The 23585-nt window shown below is 43.7% G+C and overlaps 1 protein-coding gene across 4 annotated transcripts in view; it reads right to left on the bottom strand.

Annotated features, from left to right (window-relative positions):
• kcnma1a (potassium large conductance calcium-activated channel, subfamily M, alpha member 1a) overlaps window positions 1–22714 on the bottom strand; it is a 194588-nt gene extending 171874 nt beyond the window's left edge. For all 4 annotated transcript variants that reach the window (XM_061837674.1, XM_061837675.1, XM_061837676.1 and 1 more), the window contains exon 1: window positions 21741–22714. In XM_061837674.1, the coding sequence (XP_061693658.1) occupies window positions 21741–22043 (303 nt within the window). In that variant the 5' untranslated portion in view covers window positions 22044–22714. The remainder of the gene's footprint in view (window positions 1–21740) is intronic.
• Window positions 22715–23585: the final 871 nt, after the last annotated feature.

Below are 23585 nucleotides of genomic sequence, written 5' to 3'. Positions count from 1 at the left end.
CTGATGCAACAAGCCGAGGATGCACGTCATTAAAGGGAAGAAGTACATGACCGTGAGATACATGCAAACGTGCTGCTCAAGGTGGAGCAACTGGATGTCAACGAAAACCAACATTCTGCAGTCACCTCTTCAATCAAATTTCAATCAAAACTCTCATCCGATTCAACACCATTCCAAAAGCGCTTCGAAATGTAGCATCTGGATCCAAAGATACTTAAGAACGCAAGAAGGAGACCAGACCGAAACTGAAGGTAGAGGAGACAAATGGAGACTGATCTGATTCCATTTTGGTGACAGTGGCTGATAGCGTCCTAATGCACTTATCAGGTATTTGAGTGACGTGAGCGATCCATGCACTGACCCAGATTCCAAGTGAAATGTGCAACAGGGTTGGGGTTCATAGGTCAGCTCCAGCCTCCCCGTCACTTGAAGCCTATGTTACATGCAGCACGCATTTAAAAGACCAGCATCAGCTTAGTTCTTGTGTATGCTACATTTAACCGTCAAATAAGGCTGTCACTATCAAATCTTTTAGAATCGATTCTTCTATCGATTGTTCAATTATCGAATAATCAACACCCCACCGCCCCACTATTATTATGATTACCAGCATCACTCATTCATATATTTATTATGACTACTAACATGCATTTTATTCTCATTCATAAGGGATGGACTTTTGTCTTGAAACTGGATAAGTATGTAAAATGCGAAATGCTAAACGTTTAGCTATCGCGACAGACATTAGCGCGCTAGCATGACCATTTTTCAGCAAAAAATGAAAGCTACCATTTAGCTTATTCATAAATCATGGTATATGTATATAAAACATCTCAGAGTGTCTTCAAAATCAAAGTTTTTTCCTTGTCAGTAACCCAACACTCCGTCTTTGTGTAATAAATGTGTGTGTGCAACATTGGTTCTGACCGCACAAACATAGTTCCACGCGGAACGTTTTTTGTTTATTTATTGCATTTCGAGGGAGGAATTTTCATCAATCTATTTGTGAAGTCAACTTCGCTGAGCTTTTTGACTCTCAGCCTTCCCCCACCCATTTAAGCAAAATTCTATTTGTTCGCGGTATTGTGCGTCACTCGCAATAAAGGTCAAGACACAGCCCCAATGTGTCCAGACCTCTAGTGAACAGTTTCTGTTGTTTGATTCACAGAAATAAATGAATTCTGCTGAGTTGACACAGCAATGTAATGACAGCCATTTATTTATAGAACAAATGACCAACCTTTCGATTGCACTAATGCAATCACGTTTGACTCCACGATGAGGAAACGCTTTCTGCTCGGCAAAACAAGCGTTGAGAGTTAATAAAGCCTGACATGGCTGCCATTAAGGTGAGGATCCAAACCGAAACTTATCTTGTTGCTAAATGGCGCGTCGCTAAGTCTCTTTGCACCGGTCGGCACAGGTGAATAGTGAGGAGGATGAAGGCAGACAAGACTGCACCGCCAGCGCATTTTGGAACATTAAAGCCTCTTTTGTGTGTTTGCGTGTGTGTGTATGTGAGGGGTGGGGGGGGGGTTGTTTTTCTTCAAACCCACGCCCTCGCCCACTCGCACAACGTTTGACTGGCTGTTGATGCACATGTGCCAACCCACTCCTGCCTGTTTGTCACATTTCGTTATGACCACGTCTGCCAACAAAAATGGTCTCTATTGGAAATCTGTCCGCCTCGTCCTGATCTTGCGACGCTTCACACGTCGCAAACAAACGACTGTTGGATACTTTGTTCTTATTTTTTAATTTTTCATGTCGCAGATGTCCAAAACAAAAAGCATGTACCTCCCTAATGTTTTTCGATACGGTATGAAGAAATACAAATTTTGGTTTGTTTGTTTTTATAAAAACAAAATAAAAAATGAACAGTTATCACAATGTTTTATTTTTTTTTGCATCCAGCTTTATAGTTGGGAAACTTGGGAAAAAGTTGGGAAATAATACTCCACACGCCAAAAAAATAACATGATTTGGGCTTTGGGGGCTTGGAACGGATTAGGCTATTTGCATGTAAAATGCGCTTCTACTTGTGAAAAATTCACGAAATTACTTCAGAATGGATAAATTTCGTAAATATAGGTAGCACTGTATATGTGTTAGAAATTGAAATTACTTTGTTGAATATAATATAAATGTAGAAGTTTTAATTTTAAATTATAAAATATGATTATTCCTAAAAATGTACATTCAAATTTACATGACATTAGATTTTACATTCATACATTTTACACAATTAAATTACAATTAAATACATTTAAAATACAGATTAGCATATTATCCATCCACCCATTATCTGAGCGGCTTATCCGAACAAGGGCAGTCCCTGTGATTTGACGGGCGGGTATGCGCCCGCGTGGCATTGCACCCACAAATCTGCACAGTCGAGTGCGAAAAATCCCCCGCGTAAAATTTGTTACAAGTAGAAATACATAGATATTGAAAGACGTCGCTTATTTTGTGTAATCTTGACCAATGTTTACTCTAAGCTGCACCACTGCGCAATTGCGCACTTGTCTCACACACTCAGCGCACATGAAAACCAATCCAGCGCAGTGAACCACAGCCGAACATCTCTCTCTCTCTTTTTTTTTTTTTTTTTTTTTTCCAAACACGGAAGCACACTGTCTCTAACAACGAGCTGCTGCTCAGCCTTCTTCTTACTTCCTAATTTACCTGACACCGCCCCCCTGCGCTCTTAAAGGGGTGCACTCATAATTACAAACAGAACACACACTCACAACTTTATATCTGTGGGCATGACTGGTGGACCACACCTGTAACTTTATATCTGCAGGCATGACTGACCACCCCTGTACATTTTTCAAATGTGAGTGGCTGAAGGGTCATGGGAACGCCAGAGCCTATCCAAGCTGTCATCGGGCAGGTTGCGGGGTACACCCTGAACTGGTTGCCAGCCATTCGCATGGCACATAGAAACAAACCACCATTTTCACTCACAATCACACCTTAAGGCAAGTTAGAGTCTCCAATTAATGCATTGACATGGAACATGGGGTAGGATCCAACTGCACGACTTGATTGACGTGATTTCGAGGGAGGTTTTATTCCAGGCGGAGGTCATACACAGGCAGGCAGTCCAACAAAGGCAAAGGCACAGAAATACGTGGCAAGGTCCAAAAAAATGAAAACTCAGCTGCGGTGGCCAAGGAACCCTGGCCGTGACTACGAGGCAAATATAAAACAAGAAGCTCTTATACTCACGCAGATTAATGCGGTCTCATACGACAAACTTGCAACTAGTGATACAGCACACAAGGCTTAAATGCATGGCATAGTTTGAGCCTATGAGGCGCAGGTGAGGAGCCGCTGGGGAGGCAGCCGTGCACAGGGCGGCGGCCTGGACAAATGTAATAACTCCTGGCGCAGTCAGTATGCGGTACTGTACATTCATTTACAAAAAAAACACACAAGTGCCATTCCATTAAAGCCAGAGCCTTCTTTGCCTTGGTATGTGCTCCAACAATCAACTGAAAGTTTCAAACAAAGAAACAAGATGACATCCGAGTCCTTCATCAATCGGAAAGAGCAGCCAAAGAGCCACTCTCGTCTCCTTTCGTCATCCCTCCTGGCGCTCTCCGTGGTGCTGAAAGAGCCTTCGCTTCCACGCAATAGCCAAGGCCGTGGTCTTTTTTTGGAATACAAGCTGCCAAATCACAGAGATGCTGCTGCACAAAGCATGGCCAATGGATTCCACCTCTCACAGCAGTCTGAATACTACAACTAATCACCGCTGCAGCGCCGGCCCACGTGGTAATGGGACCCTTGCTTTGTTTGCAGGTACACTGCCGACTGTGCTCAGGCCGTTTATTTAAAATAAAATCTCATTCTTTCGCATGCACGCACAAACTGAAAAGGCTTTGCTTCATTTGACGAATCTGTGACCCACAGGTAAGAATGATGTAAATGATTTTGCATTCTAATGTTTAAAAAAAAAAAAAAAAAGCATTGACGCAATTGTTAACCGGGGTGTAAAACATACAGCCCGCGGGCCGGAAACGAACCGACAGAGGTTCGATCAGGCCCGCAGGATAATTTAAAAGTGAAAAAAATGCATTAAAGACACGGAATAAATATTTTTAATGAGATCCAATTCATGGATTGACCAGAGTGGAAGACAACATTGTTTTGATCAGAGAAGAAGACAGCAGAGATGGACTCAACACAGCAGTATCAATGCACCACCTGCTACTTGTTAAGACTTTGTTACTTTGGTCTCTCCCCCTCCCCTACACCCTCATTAGCCAAAATGTCCCGATCCAAATGGTGAAAAATAGATACGGAGTGTAGAACTTACAATGAAAAATGGACCACGTCCTATTTATTGATACAAATGCACAGAAAACCTTTGTGCTTAGTATGCTTGCAACAAGTTTCGGTATTGAAGGAATATAATATATATATAACAAAGGAAAGACATGATATTTTGGTTATTTGTAGCAGCGTATAGTATAATTTTAATGGTCTGGCCCACTTGACGTCTATCGAGGCCATATGTGGCCCACAATGTGAAATGAGTTTGACACCCCTGGCGTAGACACAAGCTGGGCTGCAAAGTTACAATAATAATCGTGAGAACGACGACAATTTGACAATGCAGATAAAGTTTTACTGTTCCAAATGAACGCATCATTTTATAAAGATAAATCAATCGGGAGATATGATCGCTATGATCATAACCGAGTAAGGCTTTCAATGAAAAAAGGTTTCCGTAAAAATGTCTCAGGAGATCAAGTAACCGATGTCAGCCGACGTGAGCATTTGGAGAGGAGCGCGTCAATTGCAGCACATCAGCGTCAGTCTCTGTCAATGATGAATCCACGCGCATCATCTGGTACACGACGTCTACACATGCTGCCGTTCGGGCCTCGGCGCTAACGCATGATCGCGTAATCTTAAACACCTCGTGTCACGCTCAAATTGGCCCTCCTTGCACGCTTGCCGCATTCAAGTGGTTTCACGGCTTTGGGAAGGCAAGGGAAAAAAAAAAAGACAGCTTCAACCGGAGCGAGACGAAGGCTTCCGTTTTCGGCGGGCATCTAACGAGGCTGTAATTGGCAGCGGGGTTTACTCATGCTGTGCAGGCATACTGGAAAATGTCAGACCAATGTGTAGACAGCCAACTAACTTTGAGACGTGTTGAGCGAGTGAGCGAGCGAGCTGTTGTTCCCTGCTCGTAAAAACATCCCATTGTCCTTGTTAGCTTGCGCGCAAGACATTTACTGAATGAATGGTGGTCGTTGTGTTCTAGTGCAAAGATCCATCTTCCTGGTGCTCGTGAACATAATTGGGACGGTATTCTATAACACCTGGAGTCGTTGTTTTATTCCAACAGGAGAAAGAAAGTTAAACAGAAAAGTAAGGAAATGAATACTTCACCCATCCATCCATTTTCTTAGCCGCCTATCCTCACGAGGGTCGCGGGAGTGCTGGAGCCTATCCCAGCTGTCAACTGGTATGAGGCAGGGTACGCCCTGAACTGGTTGCCAGCCAACAGTCAAACTCGCAATCACACCTAGGGGCAATTTAGAGTGTCCAATTAATGTTGCATGTTTTTGGGATGTGGGAGGAAACAGGAGTGCCCAGAGAAAACCCACGCAGGCTCGGGGAGAACATGCAAACTCCACACAGGCGGGGCCGGGATCGAAACCGGTTCCTCAGAACTGTGGGGGCAAGGCTTTACCAACTGATCCACCACTGAATACTTCATTGAAGAGAAATTGTCTGGTTTAGAGCAAGAAAATGTGACTTCTTAAAAAAAAAAAAAAAAAAAATCCATAACTAGCCTTAAGAAAAAAGTCCTTAAACTGTATTTATACCACTTACACTTGTGTACCATGTCTCATTCATAATTTACAACTCATAACCAGTTATAATACCTCACAATGTTTTTTTTGTTTGTTTTTTTTAAGGCAAAATGCTCAAAGCAAGTAAAATATCTTTGCAGGCAACGAACAAGCATATTTCCCTTGATTTGAGGTATTTAATCTAGTCTAATCTAAGACTACTTTACACTTTTTGCAAGGGGAAAAAGAGTGCAAAACAAACCTTCGGCAATAAGCTCCATGCTGTTTTGGCAAATACATTATCCCATCATATGTAGCAGCTTGCTTGTATTGTAGTGTAGTATCCGTGACTTTAAGCGTGTGGTTTTAAAAGGTAGCGCCTGGCCTGCGGAGTGACGTGGGTGTCGGCAAAAGGAAGTGTAGACTGAGCTGACTGTTAGCTAGCTAGCGCGTTTGGCCATCGGCAGCTCGAAGAGGAATAAACTAATTATGTGTTTGTTTTCGTATCGTTTGTTCAATAAAGTGATTAAAAGTGCACCAGCGAATGTGTCAATCAGGGGCATTTCCATACCTTCTAAATTATAAAGTCAACATTGACACGTTACTTTTGTGTTGGCGATCACAGATATGCTGTTGTGGTACATGTTGCAGTATATCTTCCTTGTTCCTTCCTTCCTTCCTTCCTTGTGTGAAATGATCCCAAAGTGTGACTGTCTTCCTGGCTCATCGCGATCATACCTACTTATTTTTTTAAACGTAGTACTGCGTGTGAGTGCAGTCACAATCTGTGACGCATAGGTATGACTTTGACCTTTTTTTTTTGTAATCGTATTATGACAGTTATTCGATTAATCGTTGTGGCCCTAGTGACGATGAATGGGGCGTAAACGTGATACAGCAAACTCCAAACCGGAAAGGCTCAGTTAAGTGTCGCAATAACCTCAGTCGAGTGGCGCCCTGCACTAAGGACAAACTGTCCAATTAATTAGAAGGGAAATTAGTTACATCTACACTCCCTTCTATAAGCATTAGAAGAGTGAAGTCGATGTCTTTATTTTTGCTGCAGACGAAAGATATTTGGCTTAGAAGTCAAACAATGTATAGGAGAAAAAAGCAATTATTGTGTATTGCAAGTATTGTATTGTATTGTATTCTTGTATTCTCATGTATTCACATTTGGAATTAACACACAACTGAGAAGATTGGCAACATGACTAACACTGTTTGGCATTTGCTTCCCATTAACTTTAACATTGATTTTTTTTCAACCAATAAACATCAATGATTATTTTCAGTTTTGGCTTCTGCCTCCAACCAACATTTTCATGATTTTCGGGCCGGATTACCAATTTGCGAAATTAAAAAAATGATAACTAATCACCAATCGGATCACAAGATGGAGCCATGTATCCATTTAAATGACTTATTCATTTACTCTATAGAGTATACTTATGTAATCAATTTCTCAAAAAATTAAATGTCAGGAAGTACCTACAGTAGTTAATGTACCCACTTTTTGTGACATCTTTGTTCGTTAGTGTGCCATGAGATTTTTCAACTGCAAACTACATATCTTTGCTCCAAAAAAGTTGGAAATCACCGCTCTAGTCAAGTCAAGCATTCTAATCACCCATCCATCCATTTTTTGAGCCGCTTATCCCCACAAGGGTCCCGGGGCATTCTAATCAGTCAGGTCAAAACAATATTATAACATGACAGAAATAATGAACGCTAACTTACTGTAGTTAAATTACTTCATCATATTAAAAAAAAAAAAAAAAAAAAAAAAGTACACATACCAAAACTTCCAAGCATGCTTTGACAGAGCGGCTGCATGCCCGCTCACAACCGTTAGCGCTAACACCGGCTTGCTAGGCTACATAACGTTTTGTTAGCCGCTTGCCGGCGGTATCGTATTTAAAGTACGTGAACATAAGCAAGCCTTGAACCTCTACCGAGCACCGGTGACCACCAACACACGTTTTCACCCCCCCATTTTATTCTTATAAACACGCCGAGTGATCCATTATTGTTGTTGACGCCACGGTAACAAATATATCCAGTCGTGTTTAAGTTAACAAGAAGAAGCCCAGTGATTGTAAATGATGGGATGCGGCAGAACCGGAATAAAAGATTTTATTGCTGTAGTATGGCATAGTGCAATACTGAAAGACCAAATATATCTTGTAGTCTGATCTGGGCATTACGTCTCGTCTGTCTCACACTGCCGACGTGTATACATTTATTGGTGGACAGATATTTACAGCACCACGTCAAAAGCCCCGCACCCCTAACCCTAAAAAGCACAAACATCGACCCGAGCAAAATACAACCGGACCACTTCGAGTCATTTCTGCCTAACCCGATCCTAAACGACCACTCTTTGGCGATGACCTTGGCTGAAGCAAAAGCATTAAAAAAAAAATGACATTCACGACCTGGTTGATCTTATAATGGGCAGTTTATAGACGATGTCTAAATAAAACTAGACTTCACACGACCAGACAAAACACGGTGTTATAATCTCAGCGTGGAGTTGAAATCCAAGTGCAGCTGCCATTATTATTATTAGCCGATTAGAATAATATCGGTTATTCTTAGAAAGGGCACAGCACGTGGCTGGCATGCAGACAGAAACAAGATGCCGCCGGCCCGCTCGGAAGACGACAATTAGCAATATTAGCCTCGCCGTCACAGAGGTTGACCCAAACGGGTTGCTACGAGCGCTCGGTCGCCGTGACGATGTAACCATCTGAGGCAGTGAAAACACTTGTGCGTATGTGTGCGCGCCCGTCTGCGTCGTCATGTGTGTTGCTAAGAGAGAGGCAATCTGGAAACGCCTGCTGAGCTGTTTGAAGGTCACGGCGGTGTTCCCTGCGCAGAGCCTCCATCCGAGGGCCAATTATGACACGTTGTGATGGCCACATTTCGCCCCAATTGCTGAGGTTCTGTGTCTGTGTGTGCGTTTGGAGGAGCGGCAGGTGACTGACTGCGTCCGATTATCGCGAGCGGAAAAGACGAGTCCCGCCAGAGCTGGGAATTTTCACAGTGGTGGTGATGATTCATTTCGGAGTTGCGTGAAAAATGGTAAACAAATATCAATGAAATGAGGCTTCAGATAAACACTTTGGTTTCATTTGATGACAATTGATGCTTGGTAACATAACATACAATTCTTTCTTTGAGTGTCGCAAGCTAATTATTCCTGATTTACGCGATCGTGACTATAAAAGAAACCGACTCGTGCCGGACTGTCATCCTGTGTTTGCCCAACACCACACAAGCAAATTCTAATATTTGTCCAATGAATTTGTATTTTTTTTGTCCTCAACAGTCAGCTTTCAGCCCATGCTATGTGGATGTTCAATTTTTGTCCAATCGTATTTCAGCCGCCACATCAATGGTCACATGCATTCCTCTGGTGTGAATTTGGCCCTTCCCTCCCCACAAGCAGTCCTCGAATCTAGAATGTTCTGAGGGCTACGGACCATGAGTTTCAGTTCTTTCCATAGATTTTCAAATGGATTCATTGGTCATTTTAGCAGCTTTTTTTTGGGGGGGGGTTCCTTGGCAGTATGTTTTTCCTCATCATCCTGCTAAAATGTCCGCCGTCGTTTCATTTCCATCATCCTCATCGATGGTAGAAGTGGTGAGTGTGCATACAAGCCACGCGGTCCGGAATACAATACTCACTGTTTTCCTTTGTGACAACAGTACTTGCTAATTCCTAGTCTTCTTCTTTTAAGCTCTCCACAGGTGGTCCTCGGCTCTTGAACAACTCTTCTGATTATTCTTTGCACTCTTAAGTCAGAAGTTTTGCGAGGAGCACCTGATTGAGGCAAATTTATTGAAGTATGATTGCCTTTCCACTTCCGCGCTATGGCCCAAAACGTTCTCACCGGATCATTCGGAAGCTTAGATACGCGCCTTTAACCAATGTCATCATTATGTCTTGAGACCATATCTCTGTTCTTACCCATCATGAAATTTGTTCCAACTCACACCTTGGCAACAAGACCTTTGTAGGCCATCAATTAGGACTGAAACCGTTAATATTCATGTGCAAAGATAAGTGGCTGGATTGCGCTTGGTTACTTGTAGATTTTAGGTGATTACTTGGCTTTCCGTGCCTTTTTGCAACGTCCTTTCTTCACGAGTTCCATCATTTTTCCCTCCATCATTTCACATTTTGACACACAACTTCCTTTCTGACCTGATTTGTTCGACTTTCTTTGTATGCATCGATTACTTGAGTTGTTCCCGACATCTGATTGAATTTTCAGGTCAATAGCACCTTTGGAAGTCGATTTAGTGAGAAGAACGGTGACGTGTTAAATACTCCCTTCAACCGCTGTACACTCTTCCTGGCTAACCTTCAACCTAGCAATACTTTCTGGGGTGTGGATGTCCTTTTACTAGCATGCTGATGGGCTAAAGAAGACATAACAACATGACAGCAGGCCACAACTTTGGCTCGCGGGCCTGGAGCTGTGTGTGTGTGTGTGTGTGCCTCATGATATACATAGTCCTGCTTGATATATGGCCTCTCCTTGTCTGCGGATTAACATACATCAGCATGGCGCACTAAAGTTGTCCCTAGATGGCCATCAAATCAGGGCCGGTGAATTAAGGATTAGGGCCGAGAAAAGCGTGGACAGCCAAAGGAGAATAACCCATGAGTCACACATTCCGCTTCGGACCTGTGGGGACCGGGGGACGAGAAAATTGATTAGCTTCTGTTGACTGCAGAATTTAATAAAAAAAAATAAAAAAACTAAAATCACACCAATCTGAAAAAAAATCCTGAATCAAAAAAGAATCTCACCGAGTGGGACGGAGACCTCCAATTCGGTTGAAGAGGCAACAAAGTTAAGCAAAATTGTGGAATTTGTTAACTAGCTAACTAATTAGGAAGATGTTGGGACGGGTGATGCGTGCGTCATGATTTAAACAATGCAAAGAAGAAATTATTTCCTGCCAGAAGTGGGAAACATTACTGTACAAGTCATTCATGTGTTTCTTAGTTAGCTAGCAAGTTACTTCCTGGTCGACTTCCTAGGATGAAATAAGGCCGTTTGTTGTTAGCAGACTACCGAGCTTGCCTGGCCGGCAGTGGCATATTCTAAAAATACAACTAAAACAGTAATGCTCATTTGTGTGTGTTTGTTAGATTGCGAGCTACTTCCTGGTTCGTGGAGCATGCTATAAGATTGTATCATTTTTCAATGAGAGGGAAAGAAAATCCAAATGTCAAAAAAAAAGAGAAAATGAATTCCCTTAACTAGAGGGGGGGGGGGGAATTGAACATCACAGTACTTGTGTTTTTTCTTTTAACCATTCAAAACTACCAATTATAGAAATCCCTCGTTTATGCTGGGGCTTGGATTCCAGACCATCCCCGCAATAGTAACCACACCACATACTTGGGGATTTATAATTATTTATCCATATTTTAAGGCTTCTAAAGATTCCTCCTGATGCTCCTGTTAATTTTAATCATTCTCTTATAAACACTTTCTTCGTTCCTTTAACAAAAGAGAAAAAAATACGTTTTGTTTGCTTGTTAGTTTGTCAAGGATGGATAAAAGTCATAAAACGGTCAAAATGTCAGCTATGCTTCTCGCCAGAACTCAAAAACAATACTTGTTGCCTTTAAAGAATTTTTATTGGGCCTTTTGGACTGCGGAGAATGTTTGTCTCCCAGGGATTATTATTGGTGCATGCTCTGATTTTCATCAGCTAAATTTAACACTGATAGATTGCTGACACCTCTATCGCCCGGGGGGCAAAAACTGATTAATTTTGTGTTTAATCACAATAAGACATTTGAAAACATCAGTTATTACTTTGGAAAACAATGTTCAACATTTTTGCCAATTTCCAGAGACAAAACCAAGAAATGAATCAAAATCAATTATTATTATTGATTTTGCATTATCTGCACTGTTTAATTGAAATAATGTCCTAATTTCATGAAAGAAATAGAGCAAATGTTTTATATCCAATTCTATCCAAATATCAAAAATAAATGACTAAGTTGCTTCAAGACTAACAATTCTATATAATCATCACAATTCTTAACAAACAAATGATCCATTTTACGAATACTATGCCCATCTGAAGAAAAAAAAAAACAAAAGATTTGATGTGGTTACATGCTTTATTTTATTTCTTATCTGTCATCGTGGAAAAATATCAACCAACAGTTGACAAGACCCCCACAGTTCGACCTCAGCAGAGGTCTGAAACGTCAACTGGCTTAATGGCTCATCAAATTTTTGTGACTAAAACCAGTTCCCAGGTGTCCTAATGTCTGCGACATGCTTCGTAAAAATAATCCAATAATGAAGAATTACAGCCAAGAGTGAGTCACTACTCACCTCGCCAACGTATACTGCAGAGCAAAGTGTTTGTTACCATGACAACTGGAGCTGGCGCTAACAGGTGGCTCCTTCAGTCCAGAAAGGTAAGTGCAAAACCACATGTGAGCATTGATTGTATTTTGCTCTAGGAGGCAGGATTCTTATTGAAAATACATCCCTCGAGAGGATTTTCATGGCGGGAGTTACAAAAAGCCATATACGTGTTTTGTAGTGAAAAAACGGATGGGTCCATACCGGCTGCCGTTTTTTCACTAACAACATACTAAAAATGATCTATTTCATGACACTTGACCTTTAAGAATCCTGCGATTGTAGCGTTTTATTTTGGTGACTGCCTTGTGCTGGGCCCAGTTAGGCCGAGGTTAGCGAGAGCGACAGCTGACGGCGGGGCGTGAGCTCGGCAAAACACAGCTGGTGTGTTGCCGAGCATACGACAACACACACAACACAACGGTTTCTCTGTACAGACACCTACGCATGTCATTAGCGTTAAAGGTAATGCATTCAGAGCGCTCCTCTACAGAGAATCTCGATAAGATTAAAAAGACGCATATCTGGGAAGGATTTCCAAGCATTCAATTAAGCCCTTGTAAGCTTCAGTACACCAAAATCAATAGGAACATTCACTTATGCAAATGAGTTGTTGTGATGTAAAATTCCCCCGAGGCTGCAATACATCAGCGGGCGGTGCACATTAGCTCAGATTTATCCCACGGTATTAAAAAAACAGCCATTAAGACGAAGGAACGAATCGGACGCCTCACATAAAGTATTTTGGAGGAAATCAAAGTTAATGTTGAGCACAATTCAAACTGTGGCATGATCATCACTAACCACTTTCCTCAATAAGGCTAATTAAGTCTCGAGACATTCGGTTGTTTCGCTTTGTAAAAAAACAACCATTATTTTAAAGATGTTATTACTAGCAATAAAAAAAATCCTGTTTAAAATGTGCTCTGAACGTTCCATTTCCTTACAAAATGATCCTGAGTGTTCCTAGAAGAAGCAGTACCCTCGCCGGATCTTCGGGATCTGTCCCATTGCAAGAGCTGAGTGCTCGCTACCCATCAGCGTGGCTAACGTAAACAGCACATCAAAATCTCCACCAGACGGGATGAATTTTTAATAGTCCCGCTAGACGATGGCTGGCGCGCCGACAAACAAACAGAATACGCACGCACAATCAAGCAGAAGTTATTTGTGTGCTTCCTTGCAATCAAGCCCGGGCTCGTCTCCCGCAAAGCGTAGCCCCTTTTGTTTTTCGCTAAACGCTGAAATTGTAAATTGTGTAATAAAGCCTCCGACCACTTCGACGAGATTAATGCGGCACTCTAAATTGCTTCAGTGCCAAAGCTTTCCTTTTTTAGCGCTCGCCAGCAAATGGCGCTACAAGTTAAACAAACAAAATTGCTTTTTCCTGGTCGGCAGTCGATTGGTAGATGGCAGAGTTTGAAGGGTTCAACCGTAACTATTCTAACATTGAAAACAACAACATTGAAATTAGTTTTTAGCAAGCCAGCCCACAGGGATGTTTTACGGACACTCTATTGACTTTCCACCAGCGTCTGGGTTTGTAATCAAGGGGTGTCGAACAACAACAGGTTCTTAAGCAGTGTAATATTGAGCAAATGAACTTTAAATAATTTAAGACTACTGAGTCAACGTACTTTCCCAATCTGAGGTGATATATTGTGGTGGTGGTGTTTTTCTCGGCGTCACAAACGGGTGGCGTGTGAGACAACAGCGCCCCTGCTGGCTGCAGGCAGGTACTGCACTCCGTTTTGCATTAAAGGCACAATAAATCTAATTTTGACACTATCCTCAAAGATGAGCAAACAAACTAATTGTATATATGCCAAACCCTAACGGAAAGTAGTATTAGAATAGCCATAATGACAAAGATAGTTACAGAAAGATAGTTATAGAAAGTTACTTCCAGACATTCATTTCGAAGTTGGGAAACTCACTACTCTCTACTAATTATTTTTTTCCCCTCAGTTATTTCTTGAATATTTTCATTCATGTCATTTGATGGTAAATATTTCCATCCAATCCATCCATTTTTTTTGCCGCTTATCCTCACTAGGGTCGCAGGGAATGCTGGAGCCTATCCCAGCTCTCAATGGGCAGGAGGCGGATTACACCCTGAGCTGGTTGCCAGCCAATCGCAGGGCACATGGAGACAAATAGGCGTACTCACAATCACACCTATGGGCAATTTAGAGTGTCCAATTTAGTGGCACGTTTTTGGGAAATGGGAGGAAACGGGAGTGCCCGGAGAAAACCCACGCAGGCACGGGGAGAACAGGCAAACTCCACACAGGCGAGGCCGGGGTTGAACATGGGTCCTCAGAAGTGTGAGGTCAACGCTTTACCAGCTGATCCACTGTGCCGCCTTAAATTTTTCCAAAAGTTTTATAAATAAATCAAGGCACAATGTTGTCTTACAGAGCATACGTATGTGCAATGTTGATTCACAAAATTCATCCACCCATCTATTTTCTGTACCGCTTATCATCACAAGCTCCCAGGTATTTATGGATTCGAGTTAGTATACAGATCCCAAACCAACGAAATGCAAATAAAAACTGCTCTGATTTGTCGACCCTGCGACTGCCCCCCCCCCCCCCCCCATCCCATGTCATTCACCACCGGAAACAATCGTAAAGGCGGGATGAGAACATTTGGATGCCACAAAGAATCACATCATAATGGGAGCTGGATTAGATGACAAAGCGAAATGTCACAAGTGGAAGTTACACAAGCGGCATGGCAGGTACACTGCAACGTCAAGCTTCTCCCTGAGCTATTTGGACAGAAACAATCGTACAATTCTGACAGCTGTCGTCTCTAAAGTGCACATTAACACGCTTGTGTTGCACCTTCGGGGGTGAGGTCGAAGGCGCTTATTATTACAGTAGCTGCATTAGCTGCTACTCACAAAAACGCACTGATGTACTCACTGTACGGCTGATCCTTGTGATTGGATACGTGCGCTACCTCAGGGGTGTCAAACTCGTTTTTGTCGCGAGCCACAATGTAGTTCCGATTTCCCTCAGAGGGTGAAATGGTGAAACCATGAAAAATCCTGAATCGCCTCAATATATTTACACATGAAATTGATGAACTAGTTTTGGAATCAGAAATCAAGTGTAATGCATTTTTCAACCATTGTTCATGTTTGGTAACACAAAAATGCTGATCATATCTCAACAATATCCATCCATCCAATTCCTTAGCCGCTTATCCTCACAAGGGTCGCGGGGAGTGCCTGAGCTTATCCCAGCTGTCAACGGGCAGGAGGCAGGGTACACCCTGAACTGGTTGCCAGCCAAACGCGGGGTACATGGAGACTGCCAGCACCCGCACTCACAATCAGACCTAGAGGCAATTTAGAGTGTCCAATTCATGTCGCATATTTTTGGGATGTGGGAGGAAACCGGAGTGCTCAGAGAAAACCCACCCAAGCATGGGAAGAACATACAAACTCCACACAGGCGGGGCTGGGATTCAACCCGGGTTCTCAGAACTGTGAGGCCAACGCTTTACCAACTGATCCACCGTGCTGCCCCTCAACAATATCATTTATGATATATGACAATTTGAAATGTTGGGACATATTTTCACAAGAATCACAGATTTTGACACCGACGATTTGCCTTTGCGAGACACATAAAATCATGCGGCGTGCCGGATCCGGCGCCCCGGGCCTGGAGTTTGGCACCTGTGCTCTACCTTCACGTGGACGGGCTGTCCCAGATAGGCCCACGTGGTCATTAACTCGTAACCCGTATTTTTATAACAATACGGCAGGCTGATATTGAAAACAGGTCTGTGGAGACAACGTTTTATGGGGGGCTTATGCGGTAAAACGCGCTGCTTCCTGAGCAGAACCGCAAGCCGATTGAGAGCTGAATTAGGAGTCAGGAGGTGTGATCAAACGCCGTGGAGCAGGTCCTTTGGAATCATTTGGGGAGCCAATGTCTTGAACTTATTTGATGTCAGTGAAAACCTTGTTGCGGAAATCAATGCAGAATGTGAGCGGGGGCATGAAACACGTTGAAAGGAAGGGCCTGGAAAGTTGCTCCGGCGCCATTGTGGGGGGAAAAAAATGGCCCTGCGTGCTACCAAGGACAAAGAAAGGGGACGCGAACAAGGGAGGACAGCAAATGGAAAGCCTCGCTCTCGATTCCCGGGAAATTGTTCGAATTACTGAGAGGACAAAGTTTGGGCAAAGGGTGAAAAAAGGTGCGTGCTGGGGGGGCAAAGAGCAAATTCTATTTATAAAGTTAAATGAACTGCAAGGTTATGTGACGATCATCATCATCATCATCCCTGTGAAGCGACAAATGAACTGAATTAAAGAAAATCAAACTTTTTTATTGGAAGTAAACTAGTGCCACCTGGATTTGAACTTGAAATGCCACAAAAAAATAGGATTTAAATTTGAAATGTAAAGCGATCACATTTTCAATAGTTGCTACAATTCGCTGTCTAAAATTCATAGTCTGTGCCACCAGGCAGGGTTACTTCAGGTCCAGAACCGAACACCCAGCCAATCCATTTACGCTTTCTTAGTCACGTGACATCACGTGACTAAGAAAGCTTAACTGAGATTGGCTGGATTTTCGATTCTGACCTGAAGTAACCCTGCCTGGTGGCACAGACGGTGAATTTCAGACAGCGAATTGTAGCAACAATTGAAAATGTGATCAATCACTTTACATTTCAAATTCAAATCCTTAATTTACTTCCATACTTTTTATTCCAAATAGCTCGACGCAAAAGCTCCAAGTTCGATGTAGTTTGCTGTTTAAAAAAAACCAGATGAATGATGTCAGCGAAGGCAAGTTGAGTTACATCCATGTCGACATTATGGCAACTCTGTCAGACAAAATTATTTTTCGCAATATGACACTGGGTTTCAAACAATAGTAAATAATATTCCAGCAGAGATTCTTCCATCCCATTAAAAACATCCATCTATCCATTTTCATTGGCCGCTTATCCTCACTAGGGTTGCGGGGAGTGCTGGAGCCTACACCAGCTGTCAACGGGCAGGAGGCGGGGTACACCCTTAACTGGTCCCCAACCAATCGCAGGGCACATGGAGACAGACAACAGTCGCACTCACAATCACACCGATGGGCAATTTAGAGTGTCTAATAAATGTTGCCTGTTTTTGGGATGTGGGAGGAAACCGGAGTACCCGGAGAAAACCCACGCAGGCACGGGGAGAACATGCAAACTCCACACAGGTGGGGCTGGGGTTGAACCCAGGACCTCAGAACTGTAAGGCCAACGCTTCACCAGCTGGGGCACCGTGCCGCCCGTTTAAAAAAAAATCATACTTAAAAAAAAAATCATAATAATCTTTCGCTCTCACTTAGCATTGCCACGCTTGCGCCAGCTTCTTTCTCCAACAGACAAAGATGCCATTCACGTTGGAAAAGCTTCAGTGCTCCTCCCTCCCACATGCAGGCATCATGTAAGAACTTTTGGAGGTGGCATGACGCAGAGTAGATAAACTAGACTATTAGGTAACCCCGGCAGCAGAGAGGAAGTAGAAGCATTAAAAACACACACACACACACACACAGAGAAAACAGGCTTTACGTCCGGCAAGACGGAAGGTAGATGATAACGGCATGCGGCCAAAAGCGATTGTTTGCCACAGTGGAAACTGCTTGGTTAAAATAAAGAGCGCAATCAGTTGTGGAAAAAAAAAAAAAAAAGAAACTAGATCTATAAACACTGGCTGATCCACGAGACAGAAATGCCTTTTAAAGGCCACAACCGAGTGACCCCGACCAGTGCGCGCTGGCACGTTCGGTGTACCGGACAATATGATTCAGTTTCACATAATGGATAGGTTTCCAATGACGTCACCGCCGCCCTTAGACCAATCGGACAAATTAACGATAGAAAAAAAACTTCACGCTTCACCTATCACCTGTGTTCTCTGACCTCTATGACACACAAGATGGCGTGTTTGGAAAGCTATCCATTAGTCTGAGAATGATCGAAATGATTTCTCAATTCCGGCAATGTCGAGCGACGAGTTAAAAAAAAAAAAAAAACTCTTCCACTACAATATGACACAATGTAAATTTAACCTTTGTCTATTAGCGTTGATATAAACAAGGTAAGATTGCACCCAATTGGTGAATGAATTGACACCATCCATATTTCAGTTTTTGGGGGGAAACTACCACTGTAGTCGGGTCCTGAATTTGGACACAGTCCATATGCTAACTGGTGTTTCCAGGAAGACACTTGACAGTTCCCTCTCCAATCATCCCCTCAAAGCCCTGACAGAGACCACAATCCGAGAATGAGCCCACAGCTGCGTGTCAACGGCGACGGCCCGATTCCGCGCTGACTTCACTTCCTCCTTCCTCCCGCATTCTCACACGGGCCCCGAGGAGGGTCTTCCGTGCCCCGGCCAAACCAAGACGCATCCTGTTCTTGGCACTGGCGGATTTAGCCCGGCCGCTTCAGTCAGCTGAACCCGGATCCTCTTTCCGCCCCTCTAATACTCCTAACGAGCTTCTTCCCTCTGCAGCCAAGTGTCAAGCCCACCAAAGTCACCCATCAGTATGACGCAGACTCCCACAATAAAAAAAAGAAATAAAATAAAATACAAACGGCAGCACTGACGTGGTTTCTTCTTCTTTTACAAGGGGACACAAAAGCGGATCCCTACCAGCAATCATAAAATGGATTCAGAGTTATACTCGCATGATTTATTTTCATCTGGAGGCCGGACGGTTTGGAGATTTGAGATTGAACCGATAGCTGACAACACGACGGGGGGGGTCCAAATCGTCCTTCGGTAGAAATGAAAACCGGTCCAAAACGAGGGACGGCTATCGATTCGAGGGATGTCATTTTGTCTGCTGTTTTATGCGGCTGGTGTTTACACGTATTGAGAGGCGGAATAGATAAAGGATGCAGGATGGCTGATATCCAGGTCACGCGGGGTTAATTGTTTTTGGATCTGTTTGTTATAGAGCAGGATTACACAAAAAAAAACGATGAAGAGGATTTCCACCAAACTTTGAGGAAGCGTGAATTGCGGGGGAAGAAAGAAACCGCTGATTTCGTTTCATTTTCCCGCCGTCACGCGTTCGACAACGGCACGGGTGTCAAACTCAAGGCCCGGGGACCAGATCCGGCCTGCCACATGATTTTACGTGGCCCGTGAAGGCAAATCATGTGGGTCAACTTCCATGATTATGTAAGAAAATATCAAACTGTCATATCATAGATGATAATGTTGACATACTGCAAGCATCTTTTTTTTTTACCAAATATCAACAATAGCTGAAAAACTCATTAGCCTTGATTCCAGATTCCAAAAGCAAATCATAAATTTCACGTGTCAATATGATGAGGCGGCGGCACGGTGGGCTCAGCTGATAAAGCGTTGGCCTCACAGTTCTGAGGACTGTTCTGAGATTCAAACCCATCCCTGCCCGTGCCTCCGTGGGTTTTCTCCGAAGACTCCGTTTTCCTCCCACAAACATGCAAGTGCGGCTGTTTATCTCCATGTGACCAGCGATTGGCTGGCAACCATTTTAGGGTGTACCCCGCCTCTTGACAGCTGGGATAGTCTCCAGCATTCCCCGCGACCCTCGTGAGAATAAGCGGCAAAGAAAATGGATGGATGGAACGTGATGAGGCGATAAAAAAATTTTATGGTAGCGGTTGTCTTTGCCAAATATGGACAAAGTGGATCAAAAAATGGGTCAAACAGAAGTAACTTTCAGAGGGGCCATTTCTGGACACCCGTATGACAATACCAATGTGGTTTTTTTTTTATATATGATATTGACACCTTTATACCAAGTCAATCGAATCACTCTATGGCGGTCTAATAGCCAGAATATGGGATCTTTATGGAGCTGAAATAAAATCAAGACCAATAATTTGTAGAACAAAGCCCGCTAGATTTAAAAGTATTAAAAAATAAAAAAACTGAAAGACTTTTATAGAACGGACAACAGGTCAGGAAGGTCACTTTTGGTAAAAAATATGAAGTCAATAACAAAACTTGATAGGGTTGAGACCACATCATGAAAAGGTCTTTAGAGAACCATGAGAAAGGAAAGACTTTTAATTCCAAAACATTATCGCACCGAGACCAAGTCACGAGGATGTTCATGCTCGTACGATCATGTCTGCAATCGAGTACTTGGTTGCATTCGAGTCTGAAGTGGTCCGTTATCCCACCGCATACTGAGTCCCCGATCTTTACACGGTTCCAAATACAACTGTGAAAACACACCTGTGGATGTTTCTCAGTACTAAAAGAAAAAAAATAGACAACGTGGCAGGCTTGTAGCAAGAGCATATACAGTATATCACACTTTCAGTTGAACTGGACACTCGGCGCCAACACATCAAGGTCAAAGCCCCCCCCCCACCCACTCACTCACTCAGTCAGTCGTCCGCCCATCACTGGGGCTCATGAAATCACCCTTCTGCTCTCAACCCAAGATGGACCGACCGACGAGACTTGTTTATTTACATCTCAAATATCAAAGTAGCTCCGAGCGGCAGCCATTATGGAATAAAACATGTCACAGTCAGAGAGGAGTGGGGTGGGGGTGGGGGCAGGGGGGGGGCGCTTGCCCCTTCCCATGCATGTGAGTCAGAACCGTGATTCAAAGCAAAGCGGCCCACTTCTACCCAAAGTGAACCGACGGAACAGACAGCTGGGAGCCAATGAGGACAAAACCAAAGTAAAACGGTGGGCAAGCTACGACGTGAGGGTCAGGTGTTGGCCATCAACACGTACGATGAGGGTCTCTGTGATTAAAAAAAAAAAAAAAAAAAACATCCTTCTCGCAATGTACTATTCACTCTTCCAGGTGATATTTTGGTGAGTGAGGTGAAAAACAACCTGGGACTGGTCACATGTCAATTGCAGACTCTTCTCATAATAATATAGATTTGTTATTTATCCTGATCAGGTTGTGCTTGAGGTTATCCCTGCTGTTTTTTTTTTTTTTTTTTTTTTTTTTGGGGGGGGCTGAAAGAAGTGGGATACAACCTGGAGAGGTCACCAATCAATCCCATACACTGCTTACAAAATGTGATACAAATATGGCAATATGTTGATTACACTATCAACTGTGTGAAGAGGGGCCTATACCTGGTGACAGAAGTGGGATAAAACCTGTTCATGGCAAGTTCTTAGAACATTACTGTATCCATGCACCCTTTTCAGACCGCATGGCCAGTTCGGGGTGAGTTAGAGCTTACACCTGCTGACATTTTGGGTGAGAAAAGTGGGAGACAACGACTCAAGCCCGCATGCTACTCATATGATGTAAAAATATTTGTGAATCTGCCATGTGTTGAGTGTGAACTTGAGAGTTTTTGGTGAGAGAAGTGGGGTGCACTCTAAACTCATTTGCACGGCACAGAGACAAACACGCACGCGCATTCACACCTTTGGACAATTTCGAGTCAAAGCGGAGGGAGAAACCCCACGAGATTCGAACTCGGATCCACGAACACGGGAGCCCCTCACCTTGCTTTTGACGTTGCAGTGGCAGCACACGGTCCACAGGTACTTGAGGGTCCTCCACAGCAGGATGATGAAGAGCCCCCCGAAGAAGGTCACCATGGAGGAGGCGAGGAACGCCCACCACATGCGCTGCCCATTATTGTCGCAGGGCACCTCGGACGAGAACGGAATGACGACGTCTTGCATCTTGGAGATGAGGATCGAGGAGTCGGCGGCGGCGGCTTTGGGCGGAGGGGGGTCGCTATCGCTTGTCCTCATAGAGCTGTCGCTGCCATGGGGGACCAAGCCATCCGCCTCGGCTAGCATGGGGGAGCCTCGGGGAGCCCGGCCCGGCGTCCCCAGCCCCACTCACCGGCCATAGTGCCCGGGGAAGCACGAGAAGAAACAAACCCGAGAAAAAAAAAAAAAAAAAATCCTCCACTTGGTTGATTGCAGTCTCTTTGCGGAGCCCCCCCCCGCGGTTGTTTATCGTGACGCCAAATTTAAAATCCGGAATGGGAGTTTGGACTCGACAGACACAAACGAGACTCACCGTTCGCTCGCCATGGTGGACGACGACGACGACGACGGCCCGCAGCCGCCGGTGGCAGCTTCAAGTGGGGGGCAACCTTCCAAGAAGAAACCCGATTAAAGAAGAAATCAAACTGAAGAAATGGCTCCACGGTGGGGGAACCTCGCGCTAGCTGTCTTCCATCCAAGCTTCTTCCTCCTCCTCCCCGCCTGGGTGTCACTTTCGCCGGGCGAGAGTGGTCAGCTTCTGACGGGCGTTTGTGGCCGAAAGAGCCGCGGAGGAGGACTGCATGCTCCGGCGGCCGTCGTCAGTCGAGTAAAGGAGGCTGGACGGGCTCCAGTGGACCGACGGACGTGCGCGTGGAGTGAGGGAGAGAGAGAGAGAGAATTGCGTGTGCATGTGTTCGTGTCTCCATCCACAGCTGAGCGCCTGTCACAACGACGGGAAAATTGAGCCACAAGGAGGCGCTATTGGGATACGAGTAAGGAAACTGTACACTGCACGTACTCAATACTTCATTTTAATAGTGACAATGATTAATGGTGTAGTCATTCATTGCCGTGAATTTGACTTTATATATTCACCTAATTTCCTTATAAAAATGATTTTCATTATTATTATTATATATGATATGCTTGTGTTTAATGGAAAATGGTCCATTTTAATCCTTCCATAAATACACTTTGAACTTTTGATATTTGTCAGTCATGGTTTTTCTTGAGGCACTGCGGTTTCCTCCCACATCCCAAAAACACGCAACAATAATTGGACACCCAAAATTGCCCTTAGGTGTGATTGGTTGTCTTTCTACATGTGCCCTGTGATTGGCTGGCAACCAGTTCAGGGTGTACCCGCTTCCTGCCCGTTGACATCTGGGATAAGCTCCAGCACTCCTGCGACCCTCGTGAGGATAAGCGGCTCAGACAATGGATGGTTAGCTTGCTTAAATACACTAAAGCTGTGCTAGGTTCTTTTTAGGCCGAAAGGGACCTGATCCAGACTTGGTTGTACTGCAGCTTGAGTTCAACCTTGTCACCTGTTGAACTAAATATCACTTTGGCCATTGAAGAGACTCAAAAGTGAGAGGTCAAGGCAAGTTCAATAAAATTTATTCAATTTGAACTTAACAGAGTCTGAAACAATCCAAAATTTGTATGAACACCCAGATTAATTTTGATTCTTTACTTCTGTAGCAATCTTGCATTTCAAATATTTGAGCATAATGACAGTTTCAAAACTGGGTATAAATTACAATACATATTGACATTTTGATTACTTACCAAATATGGGTCCGTGCACTCCAGGTATAAAGATGACAATTATTTTGTGACTTGAAT

Source organism: Syngnathoides biaculeatus, chromosome 12 (genome assembly GCF_019802595.1).
Source record: "Syngnathoides biaculeatus isolate LvHL_M chromosome 12, ASM1980259v1, whole genome shotgun sequence".
Lineage (NCBI taxonomy): Eukaryota > Metazoa > Chordata > Actinopteri > Syngnathiformes > Syngnathidae > Syngnathoides > Syngnathoides biaculeatus.
Note: the sequence above shows the minus strand (reverse complement) of the source record. Positions and strands in the feature narration are given on the sequence as shown.